The 17,499-nt window shown below is 40.3% G+C and overlaps 1 protein-coding gene across 12 annotated transcripts in view; it reads right to left on the reverse strand.

Moving 5' to 3' along the window:
* Window positions 1–17,499, reverse strand: part of YAP1 (Yes1 associated transcriptional regulator) — a 135,536-nt gene that overhangs the window by 25,676 nt on the left and 92,361 nt on the right. For 6 of the 12 annotated variants that reach the window (XM_070803317.1, XM_070803319.1, XM_070803308.1 and 3 more), the window contains one exon: window positions 147–340. In XM_070803317.1, coding sequence (XP_070659418.1) covers window positions 147–340 — 194 coding nt within the window. The remainder of the gene's footprint in view (window positions 1–146; window positions 341–17,499) is intronic. The other 6 variants (XM_070803318.1, XM_070803320.1, XM_070803310.1 and 3 more) reach the window with 1 other exon arrangement.

A 17,499-nucleotide genomic window follows, 5' to 3' on the forward strand; every position in this document is an offset into this window, starting at 1 on the left:
AAGACGAGGACAGAGCTGGACAGAAGGTTTCTGTGTCACTCTAGTACAGAAACGACATTCCTCTGTAACCAACAGATGCCAAAATGAAACACACCCAGCTTCACGTAGGAAAACAAAGCCCCAAGAGTGGAAGGCTGGTCTCTAACCTGGGGCCTCACCTGCCGAAGCAGTTCTTGCTGCTTCAGTCGCAGTCTTTCTTTCTCCATCTGCAACTGCTGCAGCCGCATCTGTTGCTGCTGGTTGGAACTGCCACCGCCCAGGACTCCTCCCTGTGGGCTCTGGGGGGCCAGCGGCGGGGGCTGTTTCACTGGAGCACTTTGACTGATTCTCTGGTTCATGGCTGAAAGGAAACAGAAGATCTGTTCTAAAAAACTAGCAAAGAAAAAGGATATTTTGTTATTCACAAGCACGATGGGGATATTCAACACAGCCTCTTCTGTAGTAAGACCAGAAATAACCTAAAAACCCGCCAACAGTACAAAGGGTGCATCAGTTTATTATTATTACAGACATCCTTGTCATTAGTGTGGTATGTAAAGCGGTAAGGCGGCCGTAAGATGAAAGAAACAAGCAGCAGCTCTAACAGGCAATGCCACGGAGCAGTCTAAGGCACACCAAGTTAAAGGCACAGCAGAGAACAGGAAAAGGGAGAGGAGGACTGTATTGATATATTACATGCATATCCAGAGAATCTGAATCGAAGGACAGCTAAGGAGCAATTAACACCTGTTGGCTCTGTAGCTGGGGAACTGGGTGACTAAAGAACTGATGTTCAAGAGAGACATTTTTTGTAACTTTTCAAGTCTGAATAATGTGAATTCACTGCTTACTATAAAATACATAGTCAATTAAAAATAAATCCCTTAAAGTAACTAAGAGAAAGCAATCTAAGCAGTAAAGTTCAAGATTATTAATCTTTAAATATAATGCTAACTAACAAATCAAGTAGATTTGACGCGTGCTCCAAATAAAGCCTACATCTGGATGGCACAGATTGGTCTCATTCAACACCACTGTATCCCCCACACAGCCAAGGCAGTCAGTTATATTTTGAGTTGAACCTGTAATACACCATTTGACAATTAGATTGGATTCTTACACTAGTGAATTTCTGTCACTGATACAACATTGACCAAACTATGGACTGTGTTAGCCTCAGTAAGCAGATGGAAGTTTTATTACGGAAAATGGCAATAAGAACGATACATTACCTTTTCAGACATCTATTCAACTTTTTAAGGTGAAATTTCAGGTCACTGCTTAATACATACTGACACTTGAAGAAATGACACTAATCTTCTACAACCTTTTGCAGAGAACAGCAAAGAAGGAAACTTCACAACGCTTTTGTGACCAGCATATCCCTAATACCTTACGAAGACATTAAAACGAAGAAAAATCATAGATGGCTCTCTCTCATCAACCTTGCTACCAAAATTCGAAATGATTCACTGATGGTGCTCATGACTTACTAGACCCTGGCCACAAAGAAAACTCCTTGTGATGATCTTCACATGTCCTCTGTTGGATCATAGGCACAGCTCTTGGAGGCCACTTGAACAAACCTCCCAGCCTTTCCCAGAGTCTGCCATGTACATTAAGAATCATCTTCTTTGAGGGCATTGCCCTGGGACTTTGTCTGACATTTCTCACCTGACTGTAATTGTTTATTTACAAATTATATCTTCTCTTCCCAGGTGGAACTAGTGGTAAAGAACCCTCCTGCCAATGCAGGAGACATAAGAGACGTGGGTTCAGTCCCTGGGTCAGGAAGATCCCCTGGAGGAGGGAACGGCAACCCACTCCAGTATTCTCATCTGCAGAATCCCATGGACGGAAGCCTGGCAGACTACAGTCCACAGGGTCGCAAGCAGCTGGACACGACTGAAGCGACTGAGCACACACACCTCTTCTCTCAGACAAGTGCCTCGGGAGTGCGGACAGAATCCCAACCACGCATATATTCTCAGTGCCTAGTCCAGCAGCTTGGCATAAAATCTGTGCTGGGAAAAAACACTGAAATGATTCTAAGTCCTTTCATTATGCACTGAGGCAGAAATTTAACTTTATAAAAGATATGGCAATATAGAAATCCTACCAATTTCCCCATAGACTACCAACTCTTCTAGGTAGCAGTATAACATTGATTTGAAACCAAGGATATTAGAAAAAAGGAAAACTGCAGACTAATCCTCTCTGAGCATGCCTTAGTTCAATTCAAACTACTGAGATATTAATATAAGGTGATAACTTTTTTGTTCTTACTTTCCCCCTCTATTTTTCCTATATTTCTTCTAACGTTTTAAAAAATTCAGCCATGCCAGATGGCATGTGGGATCTTAGTTCAATGCCCTGACCAGAGACTGAACCCATGCCTCCTGCTTTGGAAGCACAGGGTCGTAACCACTGGACTGCCAGGGAACTCTTTTTCTAACTTCTTCAGTTGAACTCACTTAGCTTAAATCTTTTCTTAGAACATTTAAGTCAATAAATTTACCTTTATGGACTGCTTTTCTGGCATGTCACACATTTGAAGTTGTACATATAATTCATGATTGTTTGATTGCAAGTATCTGCAATTTCTATTTTGATTTCCATTTAACTCATGAGTTATTTAGGAGTACAGTTTTATACTCATAAGCATATATTTAAAATTTTGAAAAATAACTGCCACAGAGAAGCAGGAAAAAAACATATTATGAATCCTCATGTAGCCATCACCCAACTTCCCAATGATCAACACACAACCAATTTTGTTTTACATCTGTTCTGACTTTTCCCTCAGTTATTTTCAAGCAAATAATATAGCCTTTCATCTGTAAGTAACCTCAATAGGTATCATTTGGGAGTTTTGCTAAGATTCTTAGATTTTATAACTATTTTCTGCCTAATGCTGAAAAACTTGGTTCTAGTAACACTAATACGTATTATCCTTTTATACATACACAATTATTTCAAAATAACATTATGACTGAATATTAAAGTTATGATGAACAAAATGATAATTAAAGGTTTGAATTCTTTGTCATTTTTTTTGTCCTTAAGATATTTCATTAAGTATATCCAGCCAAATCAGCTGAAGTGTTACCTAAAATAATTCTTCTTTATGTGACTCAGCCACCAACTCAAATACTGGTTCACTTGTGACACTGCGCTTTTGAATTTTACACATTTGCTTTACTGACCACGCACCACCGCCCTGAGCAGACACAGACAGAGCAGGGTGCTGCACGGCGCACTGGAGCAGGGTGTTGCTAGCACACTCTTAATACTTCACTTCACTCTGCCTTTTTGATAATAATATCCTTGAGACTACGCCAAAGTAGTATTAGAGTTTTTCTACCATTTTCTTTTAAAAATAACTGACCAGTATTTCATTCAACTAATTTCCTATTAGGGACCACAGTTTTAATTATAATCTGTATATTTTAATAGCTGGTGGGGCAAGCCATATTTTTTTTTGAAGCCAACTTTTGATTATTGGGATCTAATTTTATTGCTTTGTGGTTAAAATAACCTGGTCTGTACACTGCTTTGTGAGATCTGTGACAGGTACGGGGGCAGCCCTGCTTCTGCCCTGGGCCAGGGCCGGTCAGCGGCACTGTGCCTTTCCCCATCGGGCCTGCTTCACGCATCTCTCTATGCTCTCAACACTCTGAGTTCCTGACATCCCGACAAGACGACTGGCCCCAGCCCTGTCTGTGCTCCCTGTTTCTTCTGTGGTTTTATTTTCTGACCCACAGAGACTTTTTTCTTTTAAATTTATGAATTAAGTCTTTTTGGTTATTTCTTTTTAATGTTCTGAAAGAGCAGAGAAGAGATGTCCAAAAAACATGACTCGCTGTTTCATATTCTTCAAAGTCTTATTAATCTTTCACATGGCAAAAAAGCCACATTTAAGAAACGTCTTTACAAAGAATAAATGGCTGGTACCTTAATAATTATGGTTGACAGTATTTTACAGGGGAACGGACAGAAAAAAGCCAAACACTTAAGAGCTAACATTTGCTCCATTGGTGGCTCAGATGGTAAAGAACCCGCTTGCAATGCAGGAGACCTGGGTTCGATCCCTGGGTAGGGAAGATTCCCTGGAGGAGGGCATGGCAACCCACCCCGGTATTCTTGCCTGGAGAATCCCCAGGAAAGAGGAACCCGTTGGGCTACAGTCTATGGCGTCACAAACAGACACAACTGGGTAACGAAGCACAGCACAGCAACCTCATTAATACAATTGCTTATATCTACCTGTCACCAACATCATTAGATTCACAACTGACAGGTATCATCAGTTCAGTTCAGTTCAATCACACAGTCATGTCCGACTCTTTGCGACCCCATGAATCACAGCCCAGCAGGCCTCCCTGTCCATCACCAACTTTCGGACTTCACTCAAACTCATTTACTATGGAGTTGGTGATGATATCCAGCCATCTCATCCTCTGTCGTCCCCTTCTCCTATAGCCCCTAATCCCTCCCAGCATCAGAGTCTTTTACAATGAGTCAACTCTTCGCATAAGGTGGCCAAAGTATTGGAGTTTCAGCTTTAGCATCAGTCCTTCCAATGAATACCTAGGACTGATCTCCTTTAGAATGGACTGCTTAGATCTCCCTGTAGTCCAAGGGACTCTCAAGAGTCTTCTCCAACACCACAGTTCAAAAGCATCAATTCTTCGGCACTACACTTTCTTCACAGTCCAACTCTCACATCCATACATGACCACAGGAAAAACCATAACCTTGACTAGACGGACCTTTGTTGGCAAAGTAATGTCTCTGCTTTTGAATATGCTATCTAGGTTGGTCATAACTTTCCTTCCAAGGAATAAGCATCTTTTAATTTCATGGCTGCAGTCACCATCTGCAGTGATTTTAGAGCCCCCAAAATAAAGTCTGACACTGTTTCCCCATCTATTTCCCATGAAGTGATGGGACCGGATGCCATGATCTTCGTTTTCTCAATGCTGAGCTTTAAGCCAACTTTTTCACTCTCCTCTTTCATTTTTATCAAGAGGCTTTTGAGTTCCTCTTCACTTTCTGCCATAAGGGTGGTGTCATCTGCATATCTGAGGTGATTGATATTTCTCCCAGAAATCTTGATACCAGCTTATGCTTCTTCCAGCCCAGCATTTCTCATGATGTACTCTGCATATAAGTTAAATAAGCAGGGTGACCATACACAGCCTTGACGTACTCCTTTTCCTATTTGGAACCAGTCTGTTGTTCCATGTCCAGTTCTAACTGTTGCTTCCTGACCTGCATATAGTTTTCTCAAGAGGCAGGTCAGGTGGTCTGGTATTCCCATCTCTTTCAGACTTTTCCACAGTTTATTGTGATCCACATAGTCAAAGGCTTTGGCATAGTCAAGAAAGCAGAAATAGATGTTTTTCTGGAACTCTCTTGCTTTTTCCATGATTCAGCGGATGTTGGCAATTTGATCTCTGGTTCCTCTGCCTTTTCTAAAACCAGCTTGAACATCTGGAAATTCATGATCACTTATTGCTGAAGGCTGGCTTGGAGAATTTTGAGCATTACTTTACTAGCGTGTGAGATGAGTGCAATTGTGCGGTAGTTTGAGCATTCTTTGGCATTGCCTTTCTTTGGGACTGGAATGAAAACTGACCTTTTCCAGTCGTGTGGCCACTGCTGAGTTTTCCAAATTTGCTGGCATACTGAGTGCAGCGCTTTCACAGCATCATCTTTCAGGATTTGAAATAGCTCCACTGGAATTCCATCACCTCCACTAGCTTTGTTCGTAGTGATGCTTTCTAAGGCCCACTTGACTTTACATTCCAGGATGTCTGGCTCTAGGTGAGTGATCACACCACTGTGACTTTCTGGGTCGTGAAGATATTTTTTGTACAGTTCTTCTGTGTATTCTTGCCACCTCTTCTTAATCTCTTCTGCTTCTGTTAGGTCCATACCATTTCTGTCCTTTATCGAGCCCATCATTGGATGAAATGTTCCCTTAGTATCTCTAATTTTCTTGAAGAGATCTATAGTCTTTCCTATTCTGTTGTTTCATAGTATGATATAAAAAACATGGCCTTTAGAGTCAAACAAACCATGATTAGAGTTAGGCACATCAGTTCAGTACTTCATCTAATTCTCAGTTTTCTCAACTATACCTTGGAGATGGATCACTGTGGGTGTGTGTGCTCAGTCACTCAGTTGTGTCCAACGCTTTGCAACCCCATGCACTGTAGCCCACCAGGATCCTCCATCAATGAAATTTGCCAAGCAAGAACACTGGAATAGCTTGCCATTTCCTCCTCTAGGGATCTTCCTGACAGGAACTGAGTGTGTCTCCTACATTGGCAGGAGGATTCTCTACCACTGAGCCAGGTGGACGCCATTGTGGGGCTTATAAGTAAAATGGAAAGCTTCCGCTATATTCCTGGAAGACAATATGTGCTCCAAAAATGTTAGCCTCCTCCCCTCTCCAAACAGTTCTTTCTAAAACTTGAAGATTACTAGCTTTTTAGATAATCAGAAGGGGCCACAGGACTGGAAAAGGTCAGTTTTCATTCCAATCCCTAAGAAAGGCAATGCCAAAGAATGTTCAAACTACCACACAATTGCACTCATCTCACACATAGCAAAGTAATGCTCAAAATTCTCCAAGCAAGGCTTCAACAGTACATGAACTGTGAACTTCCAGAAGTTCAAGCTAGATTTAGAAAATACAGAGGAACCAGAAATCAAATTGCAGACATCCACTGGATGATACAAAAGGCAAGAGAGTTCCAGAGAAACATCTATTTCTTGACTACGCCAAAGCCTTTGACTGTGTGGATCACAACAAAGTGGAAAATTCTTCAGGAGATGGGAATACCAGACCACCTGACCTGCCTCCTGAGAAATCTGTGTGCAGGTCAAGAAGCAAGTTAGAACCGGACAGGGAACAACAGACTGGTTGCAAATAGGGAAAGGAGTACGTCAAGGCTATATACTGTCACCCTGCTTATTTAACTTATATGCAGAGTGCATCATGAGAAACGCTGGGCTGGATGAAGCACAAGCTGGAATCAAGATTGCCAGGAGAAATATCAATAACCTCACATATGCAGACGACACCACCCTTCTGGCAGAAAGTGAAGAGGAACTAAAGAACCTCTTGATGAAAGTGAAAGAGGAGAATGAAACAGCTGGCTTAAAACTCAACATTCAATGAAGACTAAGATCATGGCATCCAGTCCCATGACTTCATGTCAAATAGATGGAGAAACAACGGAAACAGTGACAGACTTATTTTTTGGGGCTCCAAAATCACTGCAGATGGTGACTGCAGCCATGAAATTAAAAGACGCTTGGTCCTTAGAAGAAAAGCTATGACAAACCTAGACAGAATACTAAAAAGCAGAGACATTACTTTGCTGACAAACGTCCGTCCGGTCAAAGCTATGGTTTTTCTAGTAGTCATGTATGGATGTGAGAGTTGGACCATAAAGAAAGCTGAGTGCTTAAGAACTGATGCTTTTGAACTGGGGTGTTGGAGGAGACTCTTGAGAGTCCCTTGGACACCAAAGAGATCCAACCAGTCCATCCTAAATGAAATCAGTCCTGAATATTCATTGGAAGGACTGATGCTGATGCTCCAATACCCTGGCCACCTGATGCGAAGAACTGACTTTTCCAATAAGACTCAGATGCTGGGAAAGACTGAAGGTAGGAGGAAAAGGGGATGACAGAGATGACAGATGATTAGATGGCATCACCGACTTGATGGACATGAGTCTGAGCAAATTCCAGGAGATGGTGATAGACAGGGAATCCTGGTGTGCTGCAGTCCAGGGGGTCACAAAGAGTCAGACACGACTGAGCAACTGAACTGACATATAACCACCTTGGCTTGAATTCCCATACCTTCTCTCTCCCATCCCTCCACTCCATCATGCTTGTCACTGTTTCTAAGCATTTTATGATTCACAAAGATATGTATATTTATCTTTTCCTACAAGATCTAAACAGGAAAAAAATAGGTGGTGGAGTTTGAGCCTTAGCTCAGCCTCCTTAGGGATCCTTCTCTTTTGGTGAAAATGTTTCTGGCATTCCCAAAGGGCACTCAACATATTTTCTCAAAGAGATGTTTTCACACATTGTGCTATACCAGTTTTGAAAATATGAGTTAAATGTGAACTGGGGACTGATCTGAGTATCTGTCACATATGGTGAACCTCTAATTCTGAGGTCTAGAGCAAAAAACTACTGGGAAAAACATTTTCCATTCCAAGCAGTTAAATAAATTAAAAAAAAATGCTAGAAAATAACCCATAAGTAAGCTGAAAAGCATTGAAATGATAAAATATGACTGATTTCAAAACAGATTCTAGGGTTATTAAGAAACATTAAAAAAAAAAGCTTTGAATTTTCCACATTGCATTTTTTTTAATATTGCATATAACAAGTTAATGTAAATATATATTCTTGTGAAAACTGGCTGGACAATAACAATATTGTATGAAAATAAACATAACTATCCTCTGCTCCTCACCAGTTTCTCAGAATTAGATGCCATTAGCAGTAACCAGTAATGGCAGCGACCACCGCTGATGGCATGCTGAACTGGTGGTAAGGTCGTTTTCAAACCTAAGCTGACTGCTAAAAACCACAGAAAGGGAAAAATAGGGTATCAAAAGACGGAGTAAAAACTCCACAAAATTAAAAAGAAATCTGCACAAAATATGCAACAGATAGTTTCTCTGGCTAATAATGGTCAGTCTTTTTTTGGTTGTTTACTTCAATGCTGTTTGTTACCTGTGGATATAAGCAGTCTGCAAGTTTTTGTACTAAGAGTTCACTTAAATGACCAATTCAAACAACCTTGTTTATCCACTGAAGCTGGGATTTCTTCTCTTCAGAAGCATCCCGTTCTTTACCTTCTGACCATCTCAAGCATTTCAACAAAGCACAGAGCAGCGCACCCACATGGGGTGCACCAGAGACCTCACAAGCAGGCAGGAAACAAAACAGGCTTTGTTTCATGGGGGAAGGGAGCAGGGCAGTCCAAAAAAGAACTGCATTACCGACCTCTTCCCCTAAGTGATCAACCCCCAAAGTCCAAACGTTTCCAGTTTTAAAGGTAAAGAGAAAATAAGTCTCTAAAACAGGATAGAAGTTTTTAAAAAATATGCTATATTTAAAAATTCAGAGTCTGCCGCTTAATAGTAACTTTCAAGTTACTATTTCATAACTTGAACAAATCAGTCAGAAGCAAATCAGTCCTGACAGCTTTATGGTAGTAAATTATACAATCAGCAATTACTGAAGAAGAAGAAGGAAAAAAAAGACCACTTTCTCAAAAACAAAGGAGGTCGTCACCATGGGTTCTTTCCAAATGTCCTTCTGAACATACGAGTTTTCAAACTGCAGACAAATTTTAGGTTTGCGTAATTGGTATCTTCAATCTTGTAATATTACAAAGTATTTCAGATCTGGTAATCAACTGTAGACTTTGATAATCAAGTCAATTTCTAAGCATTTAGAAATGGCACAAAATGGCATCCCAGTAATGCCATTAAGTGTAAATTTAAACTCAGAAACATTTTTTTGAACTTCTAAAACATTAACTCACATCAAACCTCCCACAACACAAGAAAGGACTTCTTTACTTTGTTTAATATTTTATCAAGTTTCAGACATTACACAATTACATGTTAGAATGGCTGTATTAGTTTGTTCATAACATTTAGAAAGAAATTTTAGGTTTTTCCTATATCGATAAGATACTTAAGACTTCCGTAAAATAGTAGGCTTATTAAAAGAAATGAAAGTTTTCGGAAAACAATCTAACAGGCCACCTGTCAGGCTTGAAAGGGTAAAAACAAAACACAAAACACCCACTGCTAGCTCAGTATTTCAATACGACTGAGGGAACTGCACTGTCTACAAAAAGTTGTTACTAACTGGCACAATAATTATGTATTTTAAATAAGGCTAGGGTCCTAATTTAATGACTGAATACCTTTTCATTATCAATATGCAAAAGATGTGTCCCAACACTGTTAAGCTATACCTAAATGAAAAGTTATTCTGAGATATTCACCCTTTATCAGTAGTTTTAATAAAGTCACAGGGCTGTGTGTAACCATCACCATTGTCTACTTTCAGAACATTTTCATCATCCCCCAAAGAAGCCATTTATTCCTTTGTGAGTACACTTTCTGTTGCCCCTTCCCCAGTTGCTGGTAATCATTAAACTACTTTCTGTCTCTTTGGAACTGCCTATTCTGAACAGGTCATATATGTGGAATCAATTTTGTGACTGGCTTGGTTCACTTTGTATGTTTTCTAGAGTCATCCATATTATAGCATGTATCAGCATTTTACTCCTTTTTATCACCGAATAACTTTCCATTGTACAGATCTACATTTTGTTAGTTTGTTCATCAGTTGATGGAATATCTGTTATTTCCACCTTTTGGTTTTCAAGAATCATGTGGCTACAGACATTCAAGTCTGCAGGTTTTTGTACGGACATACGGTTTGCACTTTCGGGCATACATATCTAGGGCATGGAATTGCTGGGTCGCACGGTGGGTGCAACTTTCTGAGAAAGTGCAACAAAACGGTTTTCTCGAGTGGCTGCCTCCGTTTTCAATCACACGGACAATGGACGAGGGTGCCAAGTGCTCCATGTGCTCGTCAGCACTTACTGATGCCTGTCTTTCACTTCAGCCATCTTACTGAGAATAAAATGGTATCTCACTGGGGCTTTGGTCTGTATGATGTGGTAACAGCTAACCTCCTCTAATAGTCCACGCTAGCTCTTATCATAGGAACACTCTGTACTTTTCTCCCTTCCCAATTATCAACCTCCAGGGCCCCCAAACTGGGTTAAAGTATTTAAATCTTTATAAACTGTTCAAAAATATCAATAACATCTTTATTTGGATCACAATAAACTGTGGAAAATTCTGAGAGATGGGAATACCAGACCACCTGACCTGCCTCTTGAGAAACCTGTATGTAGGTCAGGAAGCAACAGTTAAAACTGGACATGGAACAACAGACTGGTTCCAAATAGGAAAAGGAGTATGTCAAGAGTGTATACTGTCACCTGGCTTATTTAACTTATATGCAGCATACATCATGAAAAACGCTGGGCTGGAAGAAGCACAAGCTGTAATCAAGATTGCCGGGAGAAATATCAATAACTTCAGATATGCAGATGACACTACCCTTATGGCGGAAAGTGAAGACGAACTAAAAAGCCTCTTGATGAAAGTGAAAGAAAGAGGAGAGTGAAAAAGTTGGCTTAAAGCTCAACATTCAGAAAACTATGGCAAATAGATGGGAAACAGTGTCAGACTTTATTTTTTCGGGGCTCCAAAATCACTACAGATGGTGACTGCAGCCATGAAATTTAAAAGACTCTTACTCTTTGGAAGGAAAGTTGTGACCAACCTAGATAGCACATTCAAAAGCAAAGACATTACTTTGCCAACAAAGGTCCGTCTAGTCAAGGCTATGGTTTTTCCTGTGGTCATGTATGGATGTGAAAGTTGGACTGTGAAGAAGGCTGAGCGCTGAAGAATTGATGCTTTTGAACTGTGGTGCTGGAGAAGACTCTTGAGAGTCCCTTGGACTGCAAGGAGATCCAACCAGTCCATCCTAAAGGTGATCAGTCCTGGGTGTTCACTGGAAGGACTGATGCTGAGGCTGAAACTCCAATACTTTGGCCACCTTGCGAAGAGTTGACTCATTGGAAAAGACCCTGACGCTGGGAGGGACTGGGACAGGAGGAGAAGGGGACGACAGAGGATGAGATGGCTGGATGGCATCACCGACTCGATGCACATGAGTTTGGATGAACTCCGGGAGTTGGTGATGGACAGGGAGGTGCTACGATTCATGGGGTCACAAAGAGTCAGACACGACTGAGTGACTGAACTACCTAACTTAGGTCAATTTGATATCGTCTTCCTTCAACCATCCATCAAAGGTCTGGCATGAAAATTCATTATAATGGTATTTTTCAAACAATACAATTGTGAATAGAGCTTAAAAAACATTCAACAGAACATTTTCTCCTCATCACCTCATTAAGCAGTTTGGGGCAGGACACAGGAGTTGCTAAATGAGGTGAGGAGGAGAAGGGAGAAAGTAATCTTAACTAGCCTTCAGCTCTGTCTCCAGGACATAACTATATTTTTTCCCTCTACTATGAAAACAGTGTTTAAAGTACAAATAATGAAATGACTGGTCTATAAAGAGACAGGGAATAATGTTTTAAAATCTACCTGGCGTCAAGAATTCATGTTAGATTAACGAGTAAATAGTCCCATTAACAATAGCTTTATTTCTAATTACATGTAATTTATTACTCTTTCACTAGGGGAATTTATAATTTAAAAGAGATGAATCTGAGTTTTGACTGCCAAGCGCAAAAACTGGTCCTTTTATATAGGGTAGCGCTTGACTGGCTTCTCATCCTTTAATGTTCCTCTTTGAAAAGTGTTCCTGACTACCTCACTGCATTCCCTCTTGGAGCACCTTAGGAGAAAGCCCTTCATTGTATTTAACAGGTTTTGTGACGGTTTATCTACTCAGTAGCCTGCAACCTCCACCCCCCAGCTGTTAGCACAGTGCCTGGTACGTAGCTGGCACTCATCTGCTGAATGAGTAAGTAAGTACGAAAAGTTTTTATCCCTGGTTAGTAGGATGCTATTAGTAATGCACAAGAGAATCTCCAAATTGAAGCGAGTCCAGAATGAATTCTGAAGTGACCTCAGCAACCAGGGTAGCAGAACAACATGAGCATAAAGCAAAGAATACGAACCACTCCCCTTCTAAGTCACTCCAACTGATTTCAGCAGAAATCCATCTGGCTTTTCCCTCCGGAAGTCTATAATCTCTTTTTCTGTTTATCTGAATCTCTGGGTGGGCACAAAAAGTGACACCACTAAATGGATCTCCTCTTCAGTGCATTTTATAAGACACTTGCTATTAATGCAGAGGTGATGCTGGAATCAAGACTGCCAGGAGAAACATCAATAACCTCAGATATGCAGATGACACCACCCTTATGGCAGAAAGTGAAGAGGAACTCAAAAGCCTCTTGATGAAAGTGAAAGAGGAGAGTGAAAAAGTTGGCTTAAAGCTCAACATTCAGAAAACTAAGATCATGGCATCTGGTCCCATCACTTCATGGGAAATAGATGGGGAAACAGTGGAAACAGTGTCAGACTTTATTTTTTTGAGCTCCGAAATCACTGCAGATGGTGACTGCAGCCGTGAAATTAAAAGATGCTTACTCCTTGGAAGGAAAGTTAAACCAACCTAGATGGCATATTGAAAAGTAGAGACATTACTTTGCCAACAAAGGTCTGTCTAGTCAAGGCTATGGTTTTTCCTGTGGTCATGTATGGATTTGAGAGTTGGACTGTGAAGAAAGCTGAGCGCCAAAGAATTGATGCTTCTGAACTGTGGTGTTGGAGAAGACTCTTGAGAGTCCCTTGGACTGCAAGGAGATCCAACCAGTCCATCCTAAAGGAGATCAGTCCTGGCTGATCTTTGGAAGGATGATGCTAAAGCTGAAACTCCAGTACTTTGGCCACCTCATTGGAAAAGACCCTGATGCTGGGAGGGATTGGGGACAGGAGAAGAAGGGGACGAAAGAGGATGAGATGGCTGGGTGGCATCACCGACTCGACAGACAAGAGTCTGGGTGAACTCCGGGAGTTGCTGATGGACAGGGAGGCCTGGCATGTCGCAATTCATGGGGTTGCAAAGAGTCAGACACGACTGAGTGACTGGTTGTGTCACTCAGAACTGAAGTTGTACATCAGAACTGAACTGACGCAAATGTAACTTGAAACACAGGTTTCTTTTAAAAATAAATTTTCTTAGGTCTGATGGGAGGAGTTTTAGTAACACAAGCCATTAATTTAAATTATCACTTGTTATACAAAGAAAATACTTCTTCACTATGTAATTATTTGTGTCACTGAACCATGATCAAATAGAAAATATGCATTAATTTCACCTCATTAATGTATGTGAGGAGGAGAGGGCGTCAGAGGATGAGATGGCTGAATGGCAACACCGATGCAATGGACAAGAACTTGGGCACTCGGGCGCTTCGGGAGATGGTGCGGACAGGGAGGCCTGGCGTGCTGCAGTCCATGGGGCTGCAGAGAGTTGGACACGACTGGGCGACCGAACAACAGTGTATGTCTACTCATCCTCAGCGAATAGAAGAGAGTGCATATATGAAAAATAGACTATTTTGACACTATCCTCCTGAATATAACATAAAGAAAAAAAAAGACTAAAACGGCAAACCTCAACTTTGAACTAACTTTGATATTCCACAACCTTACACATCCAAACGTTCATTTCAGTGTTAATTTTTTTTTACTTAAAAAAAAAAAATAGTGAGGGCAACAATTTGTAACAATCGCTAACAGTGTGTTTTAAATTGGGCTTCACTGAGCACATGGCCTGGAGTTATACTTCCAATCAGCTTACGTCAGGCTTTCTATTACAGCAACTTTAGGGAGGTTCTAAAGTTTAGAAACCAAGCACACCAAAACTGTATCCATCTTTAAGGCAGTAAAGCTGAACCCTACTAACACACACATGTTCAAATTCCCAGATGTGTCAGAGTTTGACAGTGTAGACAAAACTCAACTCTTCCATCCAGCACTGGCCATTCCCTGTCAGATGCTTGCCTGGGCATACTCACCATGTGATAAGGCTTATCTTTAGATTAAGTTGAAAGATTTCCTAGTCTCCTCTTCACAAGTAATTTCCAGCTGTGACCGGAGGGCCAAAAGCTAAACTTAAATGGTGCAATAAATAGTTCAAAAGTATCTTTGAAACCTCAGGGCACTCAAATCCAGAAAGCTACGAAGAAGTAACCTTAAGCAGGGATCCAGAGCAGCCACTGAAGACTTCATACTCTAGCATATTCTATTAAATCACAATAATTAAGAAGGGGCTTCCCTGGGGGTGCAGACGGTAAGGAATCTGCCTGTAAGGCAGGAGACTCGGGTTCAGTCCCTGGGTCCGGAAGAGCCCCTGGAGAAGGGAACTGCAACCCACTCCAGTATTCCTGCCTAGAGAATCCTGAGGACAGAGGAGCTTGGAGGGCCCCAATTCATGGGGTTGCAAAGAGTCGGAGATGACAATAATTAAGGACTGGAAATATTCTTAAAAGCATCCAGTATATGAGTCCAAATAAGCTGAGAAGTCAGGTATCTTTCTGAATGAACTGGTTATATTGTGATACCAGAATAACTTGGGTCTCCTGATTTCTAACTGAGGAGGTACATTTTTCTACATCACAATTTAACTCATATTGAATTTTTCTGCATCACAGTTTTATTCAAATTCATATTGAATGTATTATGCAACTACTATGGAGAAAAGAGGATGCTAGCTAATTTCTTTTAAAGGATTTTTCAAGGTCATATAAAATGCCAGGTCAGAGATGTGTTGTAATTATTTTTCTCACTAGATAATGTGCATTTAAAAACTACACTGAGTGTTACCTTTAAAGAGGCACTAGTTAAATGAAAGGCATCCAGAAGAAGGGAATTAAACTAGTAAAGAACTCAGAAAAAACTAGAGAAACCACAGTTAAAGGAGAATGTTCTCATATTAGGACTGTATTCACAAATTTGAAGGGAAGTAAATTTCTTAGTAATAAAGGAACACATACTTTCTGGTCATTAGAACTTTCCTTAAATAAAATGGACTGACTTGTAATATGGTAAGCTCCTAGTCAAGGGAAAGGTCAAAGGTGAGGTTGGAAGGTAATCTCTTAAGGATGTGGCAGAGGCGAGGCCTGATAATCCAACTGGATGGTTTTACTTCTGTAGCTGGAAACTCACTACCTTGGTAATTTCCTCAAGATGAGTCACAATATGTACGTCACAGTACATAAGTAAATGCATTAACCATTGTCATCTTCCTCCCTCTGAAATTCCCATGTATTAGCATTGGTGACTTAGGTGTGTTTCTGAAAGATTAACTGCTTGCAATCTAGATTTCTTTAAAATTCTAGGTGTCAAAAGATCAAGTCCAGATTCCAGTTCTGTCACTTAACTATGTAACTCAGTAAGTCATGATTTTCCTAGATCTCAGAGAAACTCAGACTTAGGGCAGTATTCCCTCCCTCTCCCAGTATTTTTTTAAAATGGATGTTGGTGGGTTTGCAGTCACAGGACTGGGTGGCTCAGCGGGCAGGAGTCAGGGCGCTAAACGCTCCTCAGTGCCCAGGGTACCCCCTCCCTCCTCCCCTGAGGAAAAGTGAAGAGAAGAGTCACAGGTTGCTTTTATGTGCCAAACTTGGTGAGATTTATCTCTTTTAAGACGCTGCAGTTAGCAACAACTCTATTTACCTGAAACACAATGAAACAGCTTTTCCTCCCCACCCTAAGTAGTTAATAATATAGTTCACAACCCAAACTGACATTTTAGGACCGGGAGGCAATATTTAAAAGAGGGTAAGGAAAACAAAACAAAAAACAAAGGAAAAACTTGTTTTTAATGCATGGATATCAAGAGACTTGCTTCAGTAAAAGTTCAAATGAGCTGATGATGGTATTCTAGCTACCCAAGACTCCATTAATGGAGTTACAGAGTTAGTTCCTACAGCCTTCAGCGCTTTCCCTTCCTCTACAAGAGAGGGTATGATATTTAGTTGGTCATTAGGTGCATCTTCATTAAAAGGAAAATATTACTTTTAACAGCTATCGGAAATATTTGCTCTTAAAGGGAAAAGGTTAATGCATGTCTGAACACTTAAAAAAATTTAACACACCTTTAACTACTGATGCAAAATATTTAACTTTGATCAGAAAGGTGTGCTGAACAACTTTTGGTTTGTGACTGAAAAGCAAGTTTTGGAATACCTTGAAACCACGGACGAAAATTAACATCTAGGTTTTAATTACCTGTTACATTTCCATGCACAGAATGTCTTCGCACAGATTTGCTATTAGCGATTACAAAGGATATTGTGTTTTCAAAGGATATTGTGTTTTTGCCAACCTAGGTAATTTATTACCTCCTTTAAGACTCAAAAGATACACCTTTTAATCCACATCTCTAGTTCCAGTACTTTATTTACACCAAATGTGTTTTTAATCTCTGTGGTCCCATCAACACTTATTTCCAGAAACACAGATTCTAACACTATTTAATATGTTCTTTCACATAAACAGGGACATCAGTTCACTGACCATTCGTATTCTGGGGTAGATTTTTCATTCTGAAGAATGGGAATTTTTTGGGTTTGCTTTCATTAGGGCTTTCTCTGGAAAATATTCATATGGCTATATTATATAAAATAAATAATCTTACGATGCACAAGAAAATGAGCCTTTTTATGTTTGCAAGTATAAAATCTGTAGGGGGAAAAAGTATAAATATGAAATAATTTAATGACCTGTGTAATATTCAAGCATTAACTTACTTTAATAAGTGTAAAAACAGTCCTAGTACAATTCCTTAAAAATAGATAAAAGCCCTCCTTTTTTCACAGCCAGTAAA

This window comes from Bos indicus, chromosome 15 (assembly GCF_029378745.1).
Source record: "Bos indicus isolate NIAB-ARS_2022 breed Sahiwal x Tharparkar chromosome 15, NIAB-ARS_B.indTharparkar_mat_pri_1.0, whole genome shotgun sequence".
In the NCBI taxonomy this organism is placed as follows: domain Eukaryota; kingdom Metazoa; phylum Chordata; class Mammalia; order Artiodactyla; family Bovidae; genus Bos; species Bos indicus.